General features: G+C 31.9%; 2 protein-coding genes and 1 long non-coding RNA gene across 3 annotated transcripts; 1 reads left to right on the top strand and 2 right to left on the bottom strand.

Moving 5' to 3' along the window:
* The first annotated feature begins 4,485 nt into the window (after positions 1 to 4,485).
* Positions 4,486 to 5,449, top strand: LOC123916807 (glycine-rich protein 2-like). The gene has a single exon (XM_045968350.1). The coding sequence runs from the start codon at positions 4,587 to 4,589 to the stop codon at positions 5,187 to 5,189; it is 603 nt and encodes a 200-aa protein (XP_045824306.1). The 5' UTR covers positions 4,486 to 4,586; the 3' UTR covers positions 5,190 to 5,449.
* Positions 5,450 to 7,190: 1,741 nt separating this feature from the next.
* Positions 7,191 to 8,066, bottom strand: LOC123916858. The gene is made up of 4 exons (XR_006812266.1): positions 7,930 to 8,066; positions 7,752 to 7,815; positions 7,589 to 7,658; positions 7,191 to 7,414 (listed from the first exon to the last, which is right to left on the bottom strand). It is a non-coding gene; the product is annotated as an uncharacterized LOC123916858 (long non-coding RNA).
* Positions 8,067 to 8,811: 745 nt separating this feature from the next.
* Positions 8,812 to 12,140, bottom strand: LOC123917355 (probable amidase At4g34880). Its single transcript, XM_045969048.1, has 5 exons — positions 11,523 to 12,140; positions 11,087 to 11,301; positions 10,499 to 10,741; positions 9,797 to 9,995; positions 8,812 to 9,602 (listed from the first exon to the last, which is right to left on the bottom strand). The coding sequence occupies exons 1-5, from the start codon at positions 12,057 to 12,059 to the stop codon at positions 9,249 to 9,251; spliced, it is 1,548 nt and encodes a 515-aa protein (XP_045825004.1). The 5' UTR covers positions 12,060 to 12,140; the 3' UTR covers positions 8,812 to 9,248.
* Between the last annotated feature and the right edge of the window lie 6,287 nt (positions 12,141 to 18,427).

Raw genomic sequence — 18,427 nt, 5'->3', positions numbered from 1 at the left:
AAATACAATTCAAATTCATGTGGAAAGATGCGTAACGGGGATACCCGAACCCCGACGGGGATACCCGATCCCCGTTGGGTATGGGTTTGGGGTTATACATTTTATCCCCGCTCGAAATTGGGATGGGTTTGGGGAAACCCGAACTTTTATGGGTTTGTGTTTTGGGAGGGCAATATCCGTCCCCGCCCCGCCCCATTGTCGTGTCTACCCCCAGCCTATATGGCATTAATTTAACTCTAAAAAAATAGAAAAAGAAATTTAAGTGTTCTGAAAATTAAAAAAACACTGTGCTATCTTCTTCTTCATCAACAACACGGTTTATCTGTAACCAAAAAAAAAACACGGTTTATCTTCTTCTTCTTCTTCTTCAACATGCTGCAATATCAATTTTCTGGACAAAGACTTAATCATCTATGAAATTGAAGATCAATTTCTTCTTTGCACACACTTCTACAGTGTTAATAGCATAAAAAATAAATAAATCAGATTTAAACATTCAACATATTTAAAAGCAAAACAAAAACAAAATAACAGATCTGAAGCACAAACGAAAAAATCACACTGGATCCGTAAAAATAACATACGCAGTACGGTGGGATATGGAGGATATGGAGAAAGAATTTAAATGACTGTGTTCATAGCAAAAGTAAATCTCAGATCTAAACTGTCTTGTTCATATCAATAGTGAAATTCTGGTATCGCTAGAAAGATGTTACCACAGATGTCCCAACAACTGCTTTATGAATAATGTTGTATTGATTGTTGGCACATCTATTGTAACATGTAAAACTGACAGAAAATAAATAAATTGCACAAGTAATTGTTAACCCAGTTCAGCCAACTGCCTACTCTGGGGGATACCAATTCATGAAGGAAATCCACTAATAGCTCTAGTCACTAAGACCTCCAGCAAACCCTTGGTTTACGTCTTATAACCTCGACACTACTCATGCAACTTCTGCCTAGGAACTCCTAGACATGATATCTCATCTCACTTCCACTCAACCAACACAACCTGTGTTGTTCATACAATGTTGGGAATAATGTGGTAACAACTACCAAGACAATATTTCACGTTTGCTTAAAAGCTTCAAGTGAATCACACACAGTTAACTCCGTACTTCAAAGCTTAGGAGTAACCTTACAAAACAAATAACAAACTCAGTTCTTAACTCGTGTTATAGAATCCACAAGTAAGAATCACAATTAACAAATACAGACACTTTGACTCAAATAAAGACTCGATTGTATATTTCTAATATTTTCAATGAGATACTTAGTCTTGGTTTTGGTCTTCATATAAATAGTGAGCTAGCACGCTCCATTTGCTTCAGGACAGATAGGACGCTCCTTCAGAGTCATAAAGATGATCTGATCCAATTTCAATCATCATCAAAGGTAGATCAAAACTTTCCAAAAGTGTTTGAATGACTTGAAAGATAAGATAAGTCATATAGTTGTTCCATTAAGTCTGACTTATCTCAAAAACATCTGATCAGATCAAATCTTCAATAAATGCGTTCTTAAGTGGATTTCCATATATAGCAGATGCTCATATTAAATGAGCGAGATTTCCTTAGCACATAACATGTCGTAAAGGATGTTGTAACATGTTTTCCAACATCTTGTTAGAATATTTGTTTTAGCAAAATTAGGCCAATTCAAATATCCAACAAATAGGATATGGAGGATTGGAAGAAAGAAATTAAATGAGAAATTTTAATGGAATGAGATTGGAATAAATATTTGAGATCAAAATTTAACATGCAACTCCGGCGAGATATCTCCGTTGGTGGCAGTACGGTGGTGACTTTGAACTTCTCCTATGAGTATTTTCAATTGTAACCCATTTGTCTAAAATTGAAACTAGCTAACCGTGGGAGATGAAATAGAATTTCATATTGTTAAAAAATGTGACCTTTAAGTGACTTGTTAATGACTTAATGGTTGATAAAATCTTGACCCTTGAATCAAATGTTACTAAATCTAAAGGCTAAAAAGTTGCTTATGCATGATGAAAGACATCATCCACTAGTTCACATTAGACAAAGCCTTAATATAAATGGAAGTTTTGATGAAGATATGATATGTTTGCTTCAGTGATGAGGAGTTTTAGTAATATGTTAGAGATTTTGAGTTCGATCCTTAAATCTATTGTAAAAAAAAAGATTTACACATGGATGAAAGGTAGACGGACAACAAAATGCGCCGCTAAACTTTTTTAGATAGCAAAATTAATCCTCGAAAAAATCACATTCATTGACCTATGAGAGACAATATTACTATGCATAATCATTTGAACTCTTTTAAGGAGATCCACAACATATGGTGCTAGGAATTCAAAAGTGTCGAATGCAAATGGGATAAAAACGTGTTGATTGTCAGAACACGCTTTCTCATAGGTTTTGCCACTTTGCTTGAAGCAACTTTCAGGGCTGCCTGTCCAACAGTAAAATCTCTATTCCCGAGTCCCATAAGTGGAGAAACTTCAGTCAAGTCCACACAAGCATGTTTGCCTCCTACCTATCCATGCACCAAAACATCCATCGACTGAAGTGTTGATCTCCCCTCTTGCTGGTCAATCAAGAAGTTCACGGGTGTCTCTTTCTTCACAGATATTCCCGCACGCCAAAAAATATAAAAAAAAACATCCCTAATCAGGCCATGTCTGTATTTGAATCCTGAATTTCCCTACAATGAGTTACGGGCTCCCCAAAAGTATTTAGGCACCCCTTACGACAAACCAGACAAACCTCAATCAATAGAGAAAATGGGATCATGAGGCGGTACCTAAGGGTAGTACGATAATCGACTAGGGACATGTACTGGCCTAATCTGTCGATGGAGATAGCTAGAACAAAATTCTGAGCATGTAATGCTTTCAAACATCCAAAAATTGTTTTTTGCCTTATAGTCGTATCAAAATCAACTTTCATGTTCTGAACAATTTTACCAAACATGACACTCGCCAAAACATGTTGGGCTTTAGGGGGACAGTGTCCTTGCTAGCAAAACTATTAAATTTAAAAGTTTGAATTGTATCACGAAGATCATCCAAAATATTGTCAAAATAAAAAACCATTACACATATCCCACTGCTCTCAATATATGATCTTGCAAGTTGCAACCCCCAAGATTGGGCCCTAGAAGTCACAAAAGCATATGAGGCGGCCTCTACGACCGAGTAATAACCAGGGCCGGTCCCGACTATTTTGAGGCCCAGGTAGAATTTTTTTACGGCACAAATATTTTTTTTTGTCAAGTAGTTTTTTTTGATAGAAATTCAACCTTCGAGGTGAATAAATAGGAAAATTTGATTTCGTACCCCAAACCCTTCGTGTATAATACTCTGTTCACAAGATCAAAATACTTATATTCTAATTATACAAAATAAAAAAAAAATTGACAAGTAATCATACAAAATAATCTTAATAATATAAAAAATAATCATCATTTTAATATATTTTTTTAGAGACTTACTACCATAAATATTTTTTTAAGAGGCCCCTAAAAAAATGGAGGTCTGGCCCAGTAGTACATCTTGCACACCCTAATTGTCGGGCCTGGTAATAACCTAACCCCAAAACTTAATAGATATTGAAGTCATCCTCCATTGAAGGTCCCAAAAAAACACCTCTCCCAACCACAATGTTTTCATTCGCCGCTCGCAACTCTTTATCAAACAAAATAGTTGTCTCTTCCATGTGACTGATTGACACGTCATGTGGGCGAAAAAAGTTTGGCAATACCCATACATGATCATAGTAGAAGCTCACTTTGTGAATCCTTTAACTGAGGAATAAAATCCATTAATTCAACGGTTCTTCTAAGCAATTTTACGCTAAACATCGATCTCTCATTTATTTTCATCACATGAAGGCTAAAATACCTCAAGTAATGCATCTTATGCGATAATTTAATTTTTGGAGTAAAATATAAATTATTTTATTTTATATTTCTTTAAATCTTAGTTACTACGAAACAATAAAAAAGGAAATAGCTCGTTGATTATTCCGGTAAATAAACCAATGGTATAACAGTACGGTGGTATGGAGATACAGTATATTTTTGGGAAAAGTGAGAAATAACGCAATCAATTTTTTTTAGTTTTCAAAAAGTTCAAAGGGAAAAAGAAACAGCGTTGACCACTCCACTATCAGTGGTATTAATCCCACAATCCAACGATCAATATTCAATGCGTTACAAAAAATCAGCATCCCCAACCACAAGATACGCTTCAGAATTCAAATCGGATTAGATGCATCAGAAACCCGGGCCCACAAAATAAAATCGGAGTAATTATAAAATAAAAAAAAGCCCAATATAATTTAATTCGTGTATATCCATTCAGAAACAATAAACAGTACGAGAATTCAAAAAGGAAAAAAATCTTCCAAGAATAAACCACAACCGTTAGATCTATCCTAGGGTAATTTCCATCGTAGGGTAAATACGCGCCGCTTGGTAATTACAACTGCGAGTGGTGGATATAAAAGAGAAGGTTCAGCACACTCTAAAGAGTCTCTTCTAGGGTTAAAGCGCAGCTTTGAAACAAGAATTAGGGTTTCAAAGTTTGAGTGAAAATCATGGCGAAATTAACAGGGAAGGTGAAGTGGTTCAACGATCAGAAGGGGTTTGGTTTCATCACCCCTGATGATGGTTCTGAGGAGCTTTTCGTTCATCAATCTCAGATCCAGACTGACGGTTTCCGTAGCCTAGCTGAAGGAGAGTCTGTTGAGTATCAGATCGAATCTGATAACGACGGACGATCTAAGGCTGTTAATGTTACTGGACCTGATGGTGCTAATGTTCAAGGAACCAGACGCGGTGGTGGCGGCGGCGGAGGTTATGAGCGTGGTGGAGGTGGTTATGGGGGTGGAGGAAGCTATGGTGGCGGTGGATATGGTGGTGGAGGCGGTTATGGTGGTGGACGTGGTGGAGGAGGATATGGTGGTGGCGGAGGAGGCTATGGTGGTGGTGGACGTGGAGGAGGACGTGGTGGAGGCGGCGGTGGCTGCTATAACTGTGGTGAATCTGGACACATGGCTAGGGATTGCAGCAGTGGTGGAAGCGGTGGTGGAGGTGGTGGCAGGTACGGTGGTGGCGGTGGCGGCGGTGGCGGTGGAAGCTGCTACAGCTGTGGAGAGTCTGGTCACTTTGCCAGAGATTGCCCAACAAGTGCTCGTTAGATCTCTCTGTGCTTTACTTTTATGGTAAAGTGTGGGTGATTTAGTTGGTTTTTTTAAGTTTTCAGAGTCGCTATTTTGGTTTTGATTTTATCTTTATATTTTGCAATAGTTTTAGGGGTTTTATGATGGATCTATCTATTGTGCGAACTCTTGGTCTTTATAATCGAATTTGGGTTATTTTGTTATTTTGGTTGGTGATATTCTGGATCTATGAATGAAATTATAATATCTATAAACAAAATCTGCTAGGTTTTTGCTAATTTTTAATTGTCTTTTGATGATGATATTTAGTACGATTTTTCGATATATTTCATTGCAGGTTCTTACGGAATCAATTGATGAATTCGTATTGTTGATGTTTAATTGAAACATCAACACAACTAATTTGTTTCATGTTGGCTTTCTTTGAAGCCTATCTTTTTGTATTCTCTTGCATGCATTTGTTTCTAAATCGTTTATGCTTGAAGAATATATTGAATGAAATAATATTTTGTTGGTGATTTTTTCTTTTGAAAGTTTGAAGGCAAAGTTTAATATTTTGTTTTTAACCATAAAACTGACAATGTGAATGAAAAACTTTGGATGCTCATATGATTGTGTTGAATTTTAATGATATCAAAGTGAATTTGAAAAGTATTATCAACCAAATGTTGTCGAGATTGTATTGATTAATGAAAACACAAGACTGATGTTAACAAAGTTCTGCAGTATCATGTTGGTATTGTTGAGGTTATCACTTTCTTGTAGAATATTATAGAACATGATTCCAATGGCCATTCAGTGTTTCTGCGTATATGCATTCAGTGTCACTGTTTTGTGTATATGAAAATCAAATTGAAACTCTCAATATTGGGATTAACTAGTTTTTGTGTATGAAGATTATATCGAAATTTACTTGGTTAAGTTTGCTTTGCTCTAGTATAGTATTGAATATGTATTACTAGTGATGGTTGCATCACCACTCTTGGTGTTACTTGAGTTAAAGCTTTTTTTGGCCGGGCACGAAGTAAATTGTCGTATAATTTGCTGTCTTTGGTGCTTTCAATTTAATAGGACTCTAGGGTAGAGTAGCTGTGCTAAAATGGAATTGGATTAAGTTCAGTCATACGGATGCAATCTTGGAATTCAATTTTTGTACATTTGGACTGTTTGATCAAGGTTGTTTAAGTCAATAGCAGAAGTTGAATGTTGGTAGGCCTGTATATGGTTTTAGTCGGGGATGCTTGAATTCCTTACCTATTGATTTTTATACAAAACTGTCACTATGATACTGGGTTGGGTTGGGTTTGATTTTTTTACTCCAATACTTGAACATCTCAAAAATCATCAATTTATACCACATAATTAAATACTTAAATTATACTCCCTTTGGTCGTTGTTATAAGAAGAAAATTATTTTTTATATTCATAGAAAGTTTTATGTATTTAGACCATATTATAAACTAGATATATCAAACATTTCATGAATCTAAAAAATAAACTTTTCCTTATAAAAAGGACTGGTAGTATTATCATTTTTTATGTTTTTCTACAAGGCACATCCTAAATTATGCATTTGATCTACATTTTAGGCTAAATGCAGAAATGATTTATGATTTGTTGAAATGATGAGATAATCTTTAGTTATATTTGAGACCTGATGGAGTAACAAATAATTTTCAAACACAATGAAACTATACCATCATTGCTTATCACACAGTAGTAGTGAGTTGGGGTTGTCTATTCCTATTATATTTAGATTTACTTGTTATAAGATTTTTATATAGCAAGCAAAGCGAACCAATCTGCCCTCTCACTTAGGTAATAGTAGCAGGAAACTTGGACTAAGAACGATAGGAGTTTCAAAATTTGTCTTAAGGATCCAAGCTTTTAAGGAAGCAAAAATAGAAAGTATTAAATGTTGAAACATTAAATTTTAACTTTTCAAGCATTAAATTTTTGTATCATTAAAAGTTAAATTTCTATATTAACATATCTTAACATGTGCTCTATATGCACATGTTAACAACACCCAATAAATATATATATATATAAAAGAGCATCAATTTTTAAACTGCCATATATAGCAGATGTAATAGGTACAATGCACAATTTAGCACTTTTCATCATGCCAGAAAAAATATTTCAATGCAAACCAACTTTGATTAAGTATGACATTCTGGTTAATCATCACTTTCCTGCCACCCCATATCAAGTCGTCCTTTGAAGATATACTCTCTTCGGTCCTATATATAAGAAAAATTTTACCATTTAGATTCATTGTAGAATGAATATGTATATAGGACTAAAGAGAGTAATACTAGCAACAAGGAAGAAATATGGACTAATATTATCGGTGGTGGCAAATTGTAGACATATACATATGTTGGAGGAATACAAATACAAGCATGACCATGTACCTAAAAATTAATTACGAGCACAAGCTTCAATTTTAAGAAACAAGTCCCACATGCTATGTGCTTATGATACCTGGGGACATTTTTCAATGATATAAAACTATGAAGATTATATAATCCAAAATTCGAATAAACAATAAACTAAAAATATGCATTTAATTATTACCTGTCCGTCCGAATTTTGAATCCTCGTTTAACGTCCGATCCAATTTTGATTAACAGAACAGATCCTGAGAATAGAAATAAAAGAAAAAAACAATGAATCATGAATGTGGCTGTGGATTATAATAGAAGTGATGCAGAAAGAACAGAGTGAAAAAGATATAACAGGGAAAGAAGCTTACTAGATAATGTAGAAAGAGTGGTACAATTACAATAGGATGAAGAGAAGAGAAGAGAAGAGAAATTGAATGTGATAAGTAGTATAAATAAAAGAATAAAATGGGAGGTGTGTTAGGATTATGAACATGATCTATCCTACTAAGCACGAGAGGCATCAAATGTTTGAGGAGTGTCGTCATGTAGAGGACATAGAAATAAGTGCCATAGTGTCGACATTTTTTTCTCTTAATATAATTGATTTTTTTTTCCTGTTATTTCATACAATTAAATAGATATATTCACTACTTTTTTTTGACAGAAGATATATTCACTATTATTATTAGAAAAATGCTAACTAATATTTCTGAAAGCTTGAAGTGAAATTAAAAATGAAGCTTTTTAAAGTACATAATAATGAGGCTTTTTAAAATTACTATTTTAAATACAAAATTATTTATCAAATATAATCATTGTTTCCTATTTTCTTAATTCATCATAAATTCAATTATTTTATTTTTATTTAATCTTTGTTGAGAGAATATTAATTTTGTTTTCAAAATAGTACAATAGGAGGCTAATTTTACCAAAAAAAAAAAAAAGAATGCGAGGCCTTTTATTATTAAGTCATTTTTAAAATATTTTAGAGACCTAATGCGGTTGTCTTGTTCGTTTTACCCTTAAGCCGACGTTGATATTCTCTATTTTTATTTTTTTGGTTTACAATGAGCTGGGGATCGAACTCAGATCTATGACATACTACCCAAATCTTTCACCACTAGACCAAATCTATGGCTTTCTATTATTATTATTATTATTATTATTATTATTATTATTATTATTATATAAAAGTAAGTAATAGATATAATAATGTTAATTAAAACATATAATTATATAATTAGACGTGATTTCTTTTTTCCCGTAAAAAATGAAATATAATAATTGAGTATGACTCTTAGACAACGAAGAGGGGCAATGGGAGGGGATTTGAGCAAGTGTAGCGAGTGAGACGTCCTATACAACTTATAACCCTTCACACCTTCAGGATAATCGACAAAGTAAATGATATACATTAACGTGAAAAACTTTTATTAATCAAATCCAATGAAACATAGATACTCCTCATATTAGCCGTGTTGGTGTTGAACACCGACACGACACCGACACTTATGACTATACTAAATTATGTAATTATGTAATTTTCTCAAATTATTATCGGTGTGATCGTGTCGGTGTCCGGTGTCCATGTCGTTTTTATGCTTCATAGAATTCAAATTTTACAATCACCACAAATCCATCAGTAAGTCAGTTAGGTATATAGCACTCAAAATATTTCTCCAGTGAATTAGAAACGAGGGGGTGGCCTCCTTGCCCTTGTAGCTTGCTCAAAATCATAAGCAATTTCAATCAATTTTGGTTCAGTTCCCTTTAACCCCCCAAAACATATTCCAAATGGCATTCCTTGGTTATCATACCCAGCCGGGACACTGATTGCAGGATACCCTCCAATTGCAAGCATTGGTGCAACATCTGAGCCAATGGTCAACAATGCATCCAATTGATTATTGTTTATAAGCCTCTCAAACCCATTTTTTGACAATTGATGCATCATCTTCACTGCCTCAATTTCAGTTTTGCCAAAGCCATTTGTCATTTCTGATGCCATGAAAAGATCTTGCCCATACTCATTAGTCTTTTCCTGTTACAAGAAAAGCATAAAATGTTCACTACTAAATTACCAAATTAAACTTAGCAAAATACTATGTTCAAAGTTCTAATCATATGTTTTCCAAATGATACATAACATTTATGCCATAAATGAAAATATTTAAAATTATAATTACTTTGAAAAGTATAAATATAAATTACTAAGTTAAAAGTATAGATACTTACTAAAATGGGGTTGTTGATGTTGAATTCTATAATCTCAGCTAGAGACCTGACTGGAGAATAAATGAGCTCCTGCAAATATTTGTTGATGGATAACTTGAATTCTGAAAGTAAGGTTATCATTTCACCACTTTGAAAAGAGTCCAAAACTATGCTTAAATTTTCAACTTCCAAATTGTCCACCACTGTTGCACCTCTTTCTCTTGAATTTGCCAATAAAAGAGACAAAGTCTCAGTTATTATAAATAATAGTGTCTGCTAGTGAGAATCAATGAGTAACTGGTGTGTGTGTGTGTGTGTGTGTTATGAATTATATTCTAGGCTTTGTTCAATGTTAAGTAAAATAATATTGCACCATAAGTGCTTTTATCACCATTTGATCAATAAGTTTCATTATATTTCATTTGATTCAATGGTGGAAAAAAATTTGTCCACGGTGCAAACTTGTTTTACTTATACATCAAATTGACTTGAATTATAGGCTTTGTCTAATATATACAAGTGAGACAAAATTTCACCAAGCACGCTTGTTTTCATCATTGGGTTAACATGTATCACGATTGGACCAATATGTCACATTACATCTCATTTGGTCCAATTGTCAGATTTATTGATTCAATGGTGAAAACAAACTTATGTATGATGAAAGAGTTATCTTACTTGTGCACTATAGACTTGACCTGTATTATATTCTATTATTTTTACCTCAACAAATTGAGATGATCCTCAAAGATGGAAGTGACATTGGATCCCTTGTAAGGAATCAAAAATGGATTCCTCAGAACTCCTATTTTCTTTCCTTTGAGCCCTTGTTTATTGAGGAATTGCTTATAACCACCTGAAGGAATAAGCTTAGCTGCTGACTTTGTAGCTTCATAATCTCTTGGGTCAAACCCAACAATTACATCAAGCACAAGAACTGCATCCGAAACTGTCTTGCCTATTGGCCTGTAAAAGAAAAAATACATTCTCACATTTTACATGGTTTATTTTAGACAAACATGTTTTATTGTGGTTTTATGAGGGACAATAATTTCAGTTTATGTTTAGTCTCTTGCCCTCCAATTTGTTTAGTCCCATGGACAATCTTGAAATTAAACATGGTATAATTGAATTTGAATTTATCCTGCTTCGTCCCTTAATTTTTAGTGATCAAACACACCCTAAGGGATAAACTCTTACTAAATGATTCAAAATGATTAGTTACATCTTTAATTTATCAAGACAACATATCTTATAGTATAAGTTAAACTCCATAATTTTTGTAAGCAAAGCAAAAGGTGTAGCACTTACCCAATAGTATCTTGACGAGGTGAAATTGGTATGACACCATCCCTGCTAGTGAGTCCAACTGTGGGCTTGATCCCCACTACTGAGTTGTGATCTGCTGGACAGATAATGGAGCCATCAGTTTCTGTCCCCAAAGAAACTGCAACCATGTTTGTTGCCACTGAAATGGCAGATCCAGAGCTAGACCCGCATGGACTTTTAGACTCCACATAAGGATCCTGCATAACATGATATTAATTTTTATACCAAGAAAATCTTCAATTCCAATATTCTATTTCATGTAGAATTTTATAGCCGATCAATGTAATTGAATTCTAAATCTTTCTACCATTTCTTTACCATACATACATGATATATGTAGCAATGACAATATATGGTGTGTGCCATGTTCCAACACATATCATCAATGTTAGAGAGAGTAAAGTGATGAAATACTAACCAAAGCAAATCCACCTCTGGCGCACCAAGCTTCTGGCATAGTATGAGAACGAATCCCATACCACTCAGAAAGACTAGTTTTTCCCAGAATAATAGCACCAGCATCCCTAAGCTTAGAAACCACGTGCGCATCACGTGGAACCTTTGATCCAAGCAAAGCAAACGACCCTGCTGTAGTGTTGAGTTTATCAAAGGTAGCTATACTGTCCTTAAGCAAAACAGGAATCCCATGAAGCAATGAACGGTTCCGATCTTCTCGTCGTCTCTCACGATCAGCCTTGTCTGCTTGATCTAACGCGTCCGGGTTGATTTCCAATACAGCGCCAAGTATTGGATTCAGAAGCTCGATTCGGTTCAAGTAAAAGTCAACTAGTTTTCTTGAAGTGAGGTGAGTGAGTGTGAAGGCTTTTTGTAAATCTTCAATGGTGGCTTCAATGATTTCAAACTCTAAACATTCATCTTTTGCATTGATGAAACCTCTAAATGACACTGAAAATAAGATTAGAAAAATTGACACTTTGGTTGTTGTTGCTCCCATTTTTTTATTTGTTCAAACCAAAATGGAATATAATGCATTAATGCTACCTTGGTGATTAGTTATCAAATTTAAAGCCACTATGTACCAAAAAAAAAAAAAAAAAACAAAGAGATTTGGGTAGTATGCTAGAGGCTCTGAATTTGGAAAAAAATTTAAAATTAATGGTTTTTGTGTTTTTTAAATGTATTTAGTTTTTATGTGTCTCAATAGCATATCAAATTATTTTGGATTTGTCTAAAATTTTACACAAATGATCTATATGATGTAAACTTTCAATCCAATGACGGATTTTATAAAATTTATATCGGTTAAAACGTTATTGAGAGGTGTAACATTTGATGTCAAATTAATTAGTGTCATTTGATCCTGACCCATATATATATATAAAGACGCAAATCATTAAATTTGATGTATCTCAATAACATATCAAACGATTTTGGATTTGTCTGAAGTTTTACACAAATGATTTATATGATATAAACTTTCAAGTTTCAATCCAACAGTGAATTTTATAAAATTTATATCAGTTAAAACGTTATTGAGAGGTGTAACATTTGATGTCAAACTAGTTGTCGTTGGTGTCATTTGATCATTAGGCTTAAATGCACATTTGATCCCCCTATTTTCAAAAAAAATGAAATTTTGGTCCCCCTATTTTAAAAACCAACTTTTTAGTCCCCCAATTTTAATTTTTTTTTGAGTTTTGACCCTCCATCCCATTTTAAGGCTAATTTTATTGATGTGGCATTGTCACTAATGCATATCAGCGTCCACGTAGACAAATTTAATATCCATGCCATTATTTATTTTTAATTCAATAAAACTTATTTTATGTTATAAACTAATGTAAATATGAGCAATAATATAGACGAAGAAGAGAGAAAAGAGAGATAGAATAGTGTATGTTATTCACCACTAGGATTAGGGTTACAATATAGTGATACACAATATCTATATATAGGTAAACATAATGGGCCAATTACATGGGCCAGGACATCCACTAATAATATTCATAACACTCCCCCTTGGATGTCAATCGAGGATATGCCTCATTAAAACCTTTACTAGAAAAAACCCGGTGGAAAAAAATTCTAGTGAAGGAAAAAGAGTACAACATTCTTTGTGTTTGAATTGCCTTATTAAAAACCTTACCAGGAAAACCCAATGGGACAAAACCATGGTTAAGGGAAAAAGAGTGCAGAACACAATTATATCTCCCCCTCATAAAGACAATTATATCTGAGACGAATAAGAGCAATTAATCTTCAATATAGTTGATCAGAAGCTTTACTTGATGATGACTTTGTAGAAAGATTTGATTATTCTCCATTAATATTCTCTTATCTGAATTAACCGTTGATGCAATATGATCTTCTTCAAATTTCTTGTTATATGTGTAGAATCACAAACCTCGATAAAATCACATTTTGAACTTCCTTGATGTAGTGCTAAAACTTCCACATAATTGGATGATATTGTTGTATCTCTAAGATACAAATTATATACTTGACTTTGTTCCAATATCTTCGAGTTAATTAATATTGACACAAATAAAATACATACAAAATTAGCAAAATTCAATAGTGTTCTCAACGGAACTAAAATATGGTACTTCAAGACCAATTCATGTAACTGATCATTTTCTTGAGACATAATGATCTTTGTTCACATCAAGTGACAACAAATTATATTTGTTAATGTCAAATATACTTCATTTCAAATTTTTCTTTAATCAATAGATTTCAAGAACTTTTCAGGAGTTTATGTCACATATAACAAATTCATTTCCAAAGTGACTTATTCAATTTATTAAGTCATCTTTTCGATGGTTTGAAATGTATGTCTCGTGAAAATTAAATCCTTCAAGGAGTTTTATATAATTCACACTAACAAGTGAGCCATACAAATATATCGTGGCACATTTTTCAAATAAATTGAATTTTTCATGTGTTAATAAACTTAATCAAGTAAGACTTAATCAAGTAAGAGAAGGATTTTGATTTCTCTTCAGGTGAATATTTCTCTTCATATTCAATGGCAAACTTTTACCAATATGCTTGAATAAAAAGTCAAGTTTTAAATATTTTTATTTCAAAATTTTTTATTCACACGAAAATTAATTCGTATCTCATCACTTTTACATCTTCAGATGTATGGACTGCTTCTTAAAATATTCACTTTGCAAAGTGGCTTTACGTAGCAATTATGTCTTTTCATTTAGACACTCATTATCTATAATTCTCAATAGAATTTAGTTCATGACCCTCATTAACTCTTTTCACATATAGCGCTATATTATATATAAAAATATCATCAACGTTGACTTTCTTTCGGTTCCATCATATTCCATTCATGACATAATTTTCATTCATGACATAATTCGTCAAAATCTCTTTATTATCATAAATTTCAGGTACCTGAGAAGTTCTTCTGGAACTTATATAACTCAATTATATCACTTGGGTCATCTTTCTTTTTAGCTCCTTTTCTTATTTGAGGATTTTTTTTATCATTGGAACCGACTGACCTACAACGCTGTAGGGTGGTTAAAATTCATTTGCAATATAAGATTGTCCATCAGGGACATCCGTTTTGATCGGAGCATTAGCAGCTGATAGTTGATTTCATAAACTTTGCAAATGATTTATCTTTTGAACTTCTTGTTCAAACTATTTTATATGAGAATCAATGTGAGATAATAACATTAATTTATTTCAAGTGATTCATTTGAACTTCTGGTTCATATTTTTCAGCTGCTTATTCTCTCCCCCTAATATTGGAAAAATCAACTCATCACTTGATAATTAGCCTACAGTGTTGTAGATAAGTCTTCAATTTTTCTATCTCAAAATACTTTATAATGTATGGAGATTCATATCAAATATATTTTCCCAATATTCTTTAATAATTCATCTTAGTGCATTATATTGGAGCAATTGGAACATACCAACACATCCAAAAATGCTTATATGAAAAATATTAGGTTATAAACCTAAACTTAATTGCAAATTAAGGGGAGAACTTTCATATTATAACTTATTGGCTTGATGCGAAGCAAAAACTCAATATAAATAATGCCTTGTTCCCAAAGTTGAATTTTGAAGTTATGATTTCATAAGTATCAATCACACATTTAACTTTAGACGTCTAAATGGTGGATCTTCAGGTCCATATTTTTAATTAGCATATGCTGCAAGATATTCAATATCAATAGTTGTGAGTTGACTAACCATTTAGTTGATGCATCAATTAAAGTCATAAAATATCTAAATAGTTGGTGAATTGGTTTACAAATATCACCTTATATACATTCTCAAATTGTGAGAGACCCAATTTTTCAAATTTCCAACTTCCTTTGGGAACCAATAACACAAATTATTGGATTGAAGAATCTTCTGGCTCTTCAATACATATTCAATAATATAATAATTATTTTTCGCATCATAATAGATTCGGGATAACCCAACCGATCTTGCCAAAGATAAATATGATTTGTAAACTTCTGGTTTACAATAATTTGTGCTTCAATTGCACTAATATATAAGTGTAATATAAACTTCTGGTTTATATTTTTTTTTGTTACACTTATTTTTTTTATCCAAAATATTCAAAACTCGGGGATACATGTATATTGAATTCTTCCGGAGTTCTAAATTATAAAATTCTTGAAGAACTTTAAATTTAATTTATTCAATATCAATATTGAATTCATTTGGAATTCATTGAAGAGAAAAAGAATTTATTTTATTAGTTCTTCAAAAACTATACAATAAATAAAATCATATCTATGTGCAATCCATCGATAATGCATGATTATTGAATTCTTCTGGAATTCATAATAAAATTGAGATTTTGTAAACTAAGAGTATTGAATTCTTCGAGAATTCATATATTATATTTCTAAGTTCTTCAGGAACTAAGATTATTGAATTCTTCATAAATTCATGGATTAAATTTGAAGTTCTTCAGGAACTAATTTTGTTGAATTCTTCAGGAATTCATAGATTAATTTTCTTAGTTCTTCAAGAACTATATAATAACAATATCTTTTGTGATCCTTCAAGGATGCATGAATATATTCTTCTAGAATATATATAAGGAATAAATAAATTACAAAAATAAAAACGTAATTTAAAAAATCGCAAGTAAATAGATCGTGAACATTGTCTTGCATTCACACAAGCAAGAAAAATGGGTTAGGTTCATATTGGATACCGGCCATATATTAAACCTTAGGCAGCCAAATATCGATTTGCAGTGTGCAGTTCATAAAATTTTATCAGAAGAGGCTAAACCACATCAGAAAATAATTATAGTAAAATTGATTATATACTACATCAAAAGCTATAAAACATAATTGTATCACATGATGAACCGAAAAAAAAAACTTGTGCATATTATGCAGAGAAGCCGAAAATATTACCAAAATGAATAAATAAGTCTTTGTTATACGATAGATATTATCTCATATGACAATAAAGCATGAAAACTAATCGTTGCTCGATGATATAATATAAATAGTGGCTATGATGCAACAAAACTGAAATGCAAAGATGTTTCGGTTTACATACCTTGACAATAATAATTCGGTTTACAAAAATATAAGGCATAATTAAAAGGAAATGCTTTTCAGTTTTCACAGCACTTGTTTTAAACGAAATCAAGCTATTAAATGTTTACACCATGTATTTCAAAATTGCATCTCAACTTTTTAATTTATTTTAATAAAGTTCTTCTGAACTTGTAGATAAATAGAGAATGAATCTTCAGGATTTATAGAAAACTTTAGTATTTCAAAGGCTAAAATCATGGTAAAAGATAAATATTAACAATTAAGCCATAAGTATAACCGATAAGTAGTGAGTGAGTGACTCAAAATAATTTAATATATCTTTCAAAATTCAATAGAATCCCAAAAAAAATAAAGAAATCTTAACTGAATGCATAAGTGATATCAATCCAATATATTTAAAATGAATATTTTCCATAAGACATGATTGATATAAAATAAAATTAGATCTATTATTTTACTACAAAATTGATATATCACACGTATAATCAATTAACGAATCATATAAGGAATGAAATCTTTTTTCCTTTTTTTTTTTTAACAATATAAGGAATGAAATCATAAATATAAGAATAAATCTTAAACATGGCCATAAAAAAAATATGATCAAACTATATTTGCCAAATATTTGTTATATCCAATCCAATAAATAATAACAAACCACAACAAAATTAAATTGACCGTAATATTAGGTTGTTTAGTTTGATAATACCACAATATTAGGTTATTTGGTTTGATTAGATAACAAACTTACATGATTCAAAGAGGGATTTGCCTTAAAAAAAAATCACAACAACAATTAAACTTTTCGTTAATTCTACTGTTCATAATTAAAAATAAGAGTTCTAAATTATAGCTAAAAAATGTTTATGTTCTTTTGGATGATCGTAGTGTCGATATTTCACCATACATGTGTCGGTCACAATGCATAATGATGTTTCACCAGACTGTTGTCGGTCACGAAACTCAAACAATATCAAACATCCAAAATACATAATATAAATAAATAAATAAATAAATAAATAAATAAATAATTGATCAACATTTTATGTAATATTAATGATCAAAGTGTTATGCTTCACCATACAAATGTCGGATATCACGAAGCATAAACAACATCGAATCAATTAAATACATAAAGAAATGATGCTTATTTATTATTTAATTTTAATTATTATTATTTGATCTTTATAAGTATACAAGGTTCAAACGATTCATAATCATATAATAATCAAAACTAAAAATTACTTTTGATTTGTAAAAATAGAATAAGAGTCGCGTACCTCAGTTGTTAAGCTCGTGCTGATAACGTGTTATAAACTAATGTAAATATGAGCAATAATATAGACGAAGAAGAGAGAAAAGAGAGAAAGAATAATGTATGTTATTCACCACTAGGATTAGGGTTACAATATAGTGATACACAATATCTATATATAGGTAAACATAATGGACCAATTACATGAGCCAGGACATCCACTAATAATATTCATAACATTTTATAAAATATTTTAATTATTAAAATTATAGTATTTTTTTAAAAAGAAATCAATCAAAAAATAATTCAAAAACATCAAAAATCAAACCAAACTATCCATAGCCCCCATTATCATCATCCACTTATCCTGTTATCCTTATTCTTCTTACCAACCCATAAAACAAAATAATCATGTTTCATCATCATAAACTCATTGAAATAAAAAATCCCAAAATTCACAACCTCTAATTTATTAAACCTAAGAAAAAACAAACAATCACAACATGAACATGGTCCTCTTTGATTCAAATCAAACAATTG

Source organism: Trifolium pratense, linkage group LG3 (assembly GCF_020283565.1).
Source record: "Trifolium pratense cultivar HEN17-A07 linkage group LG3, ARS_RC_1.1, whole genome shotgun sequence".
NCBI classification, from domain to species: Eukaryota; Viridiplantae; Streptophyta; class Magnoliopsida; order Fabales; family Fabaceae; genus Trifolium; species Trifolium pratense.
The sequence above is the reverse complement of the archived record's forward strand: the minus strand, read 5'-3'. Positions and strand labels throughout refer to the sequence as shown.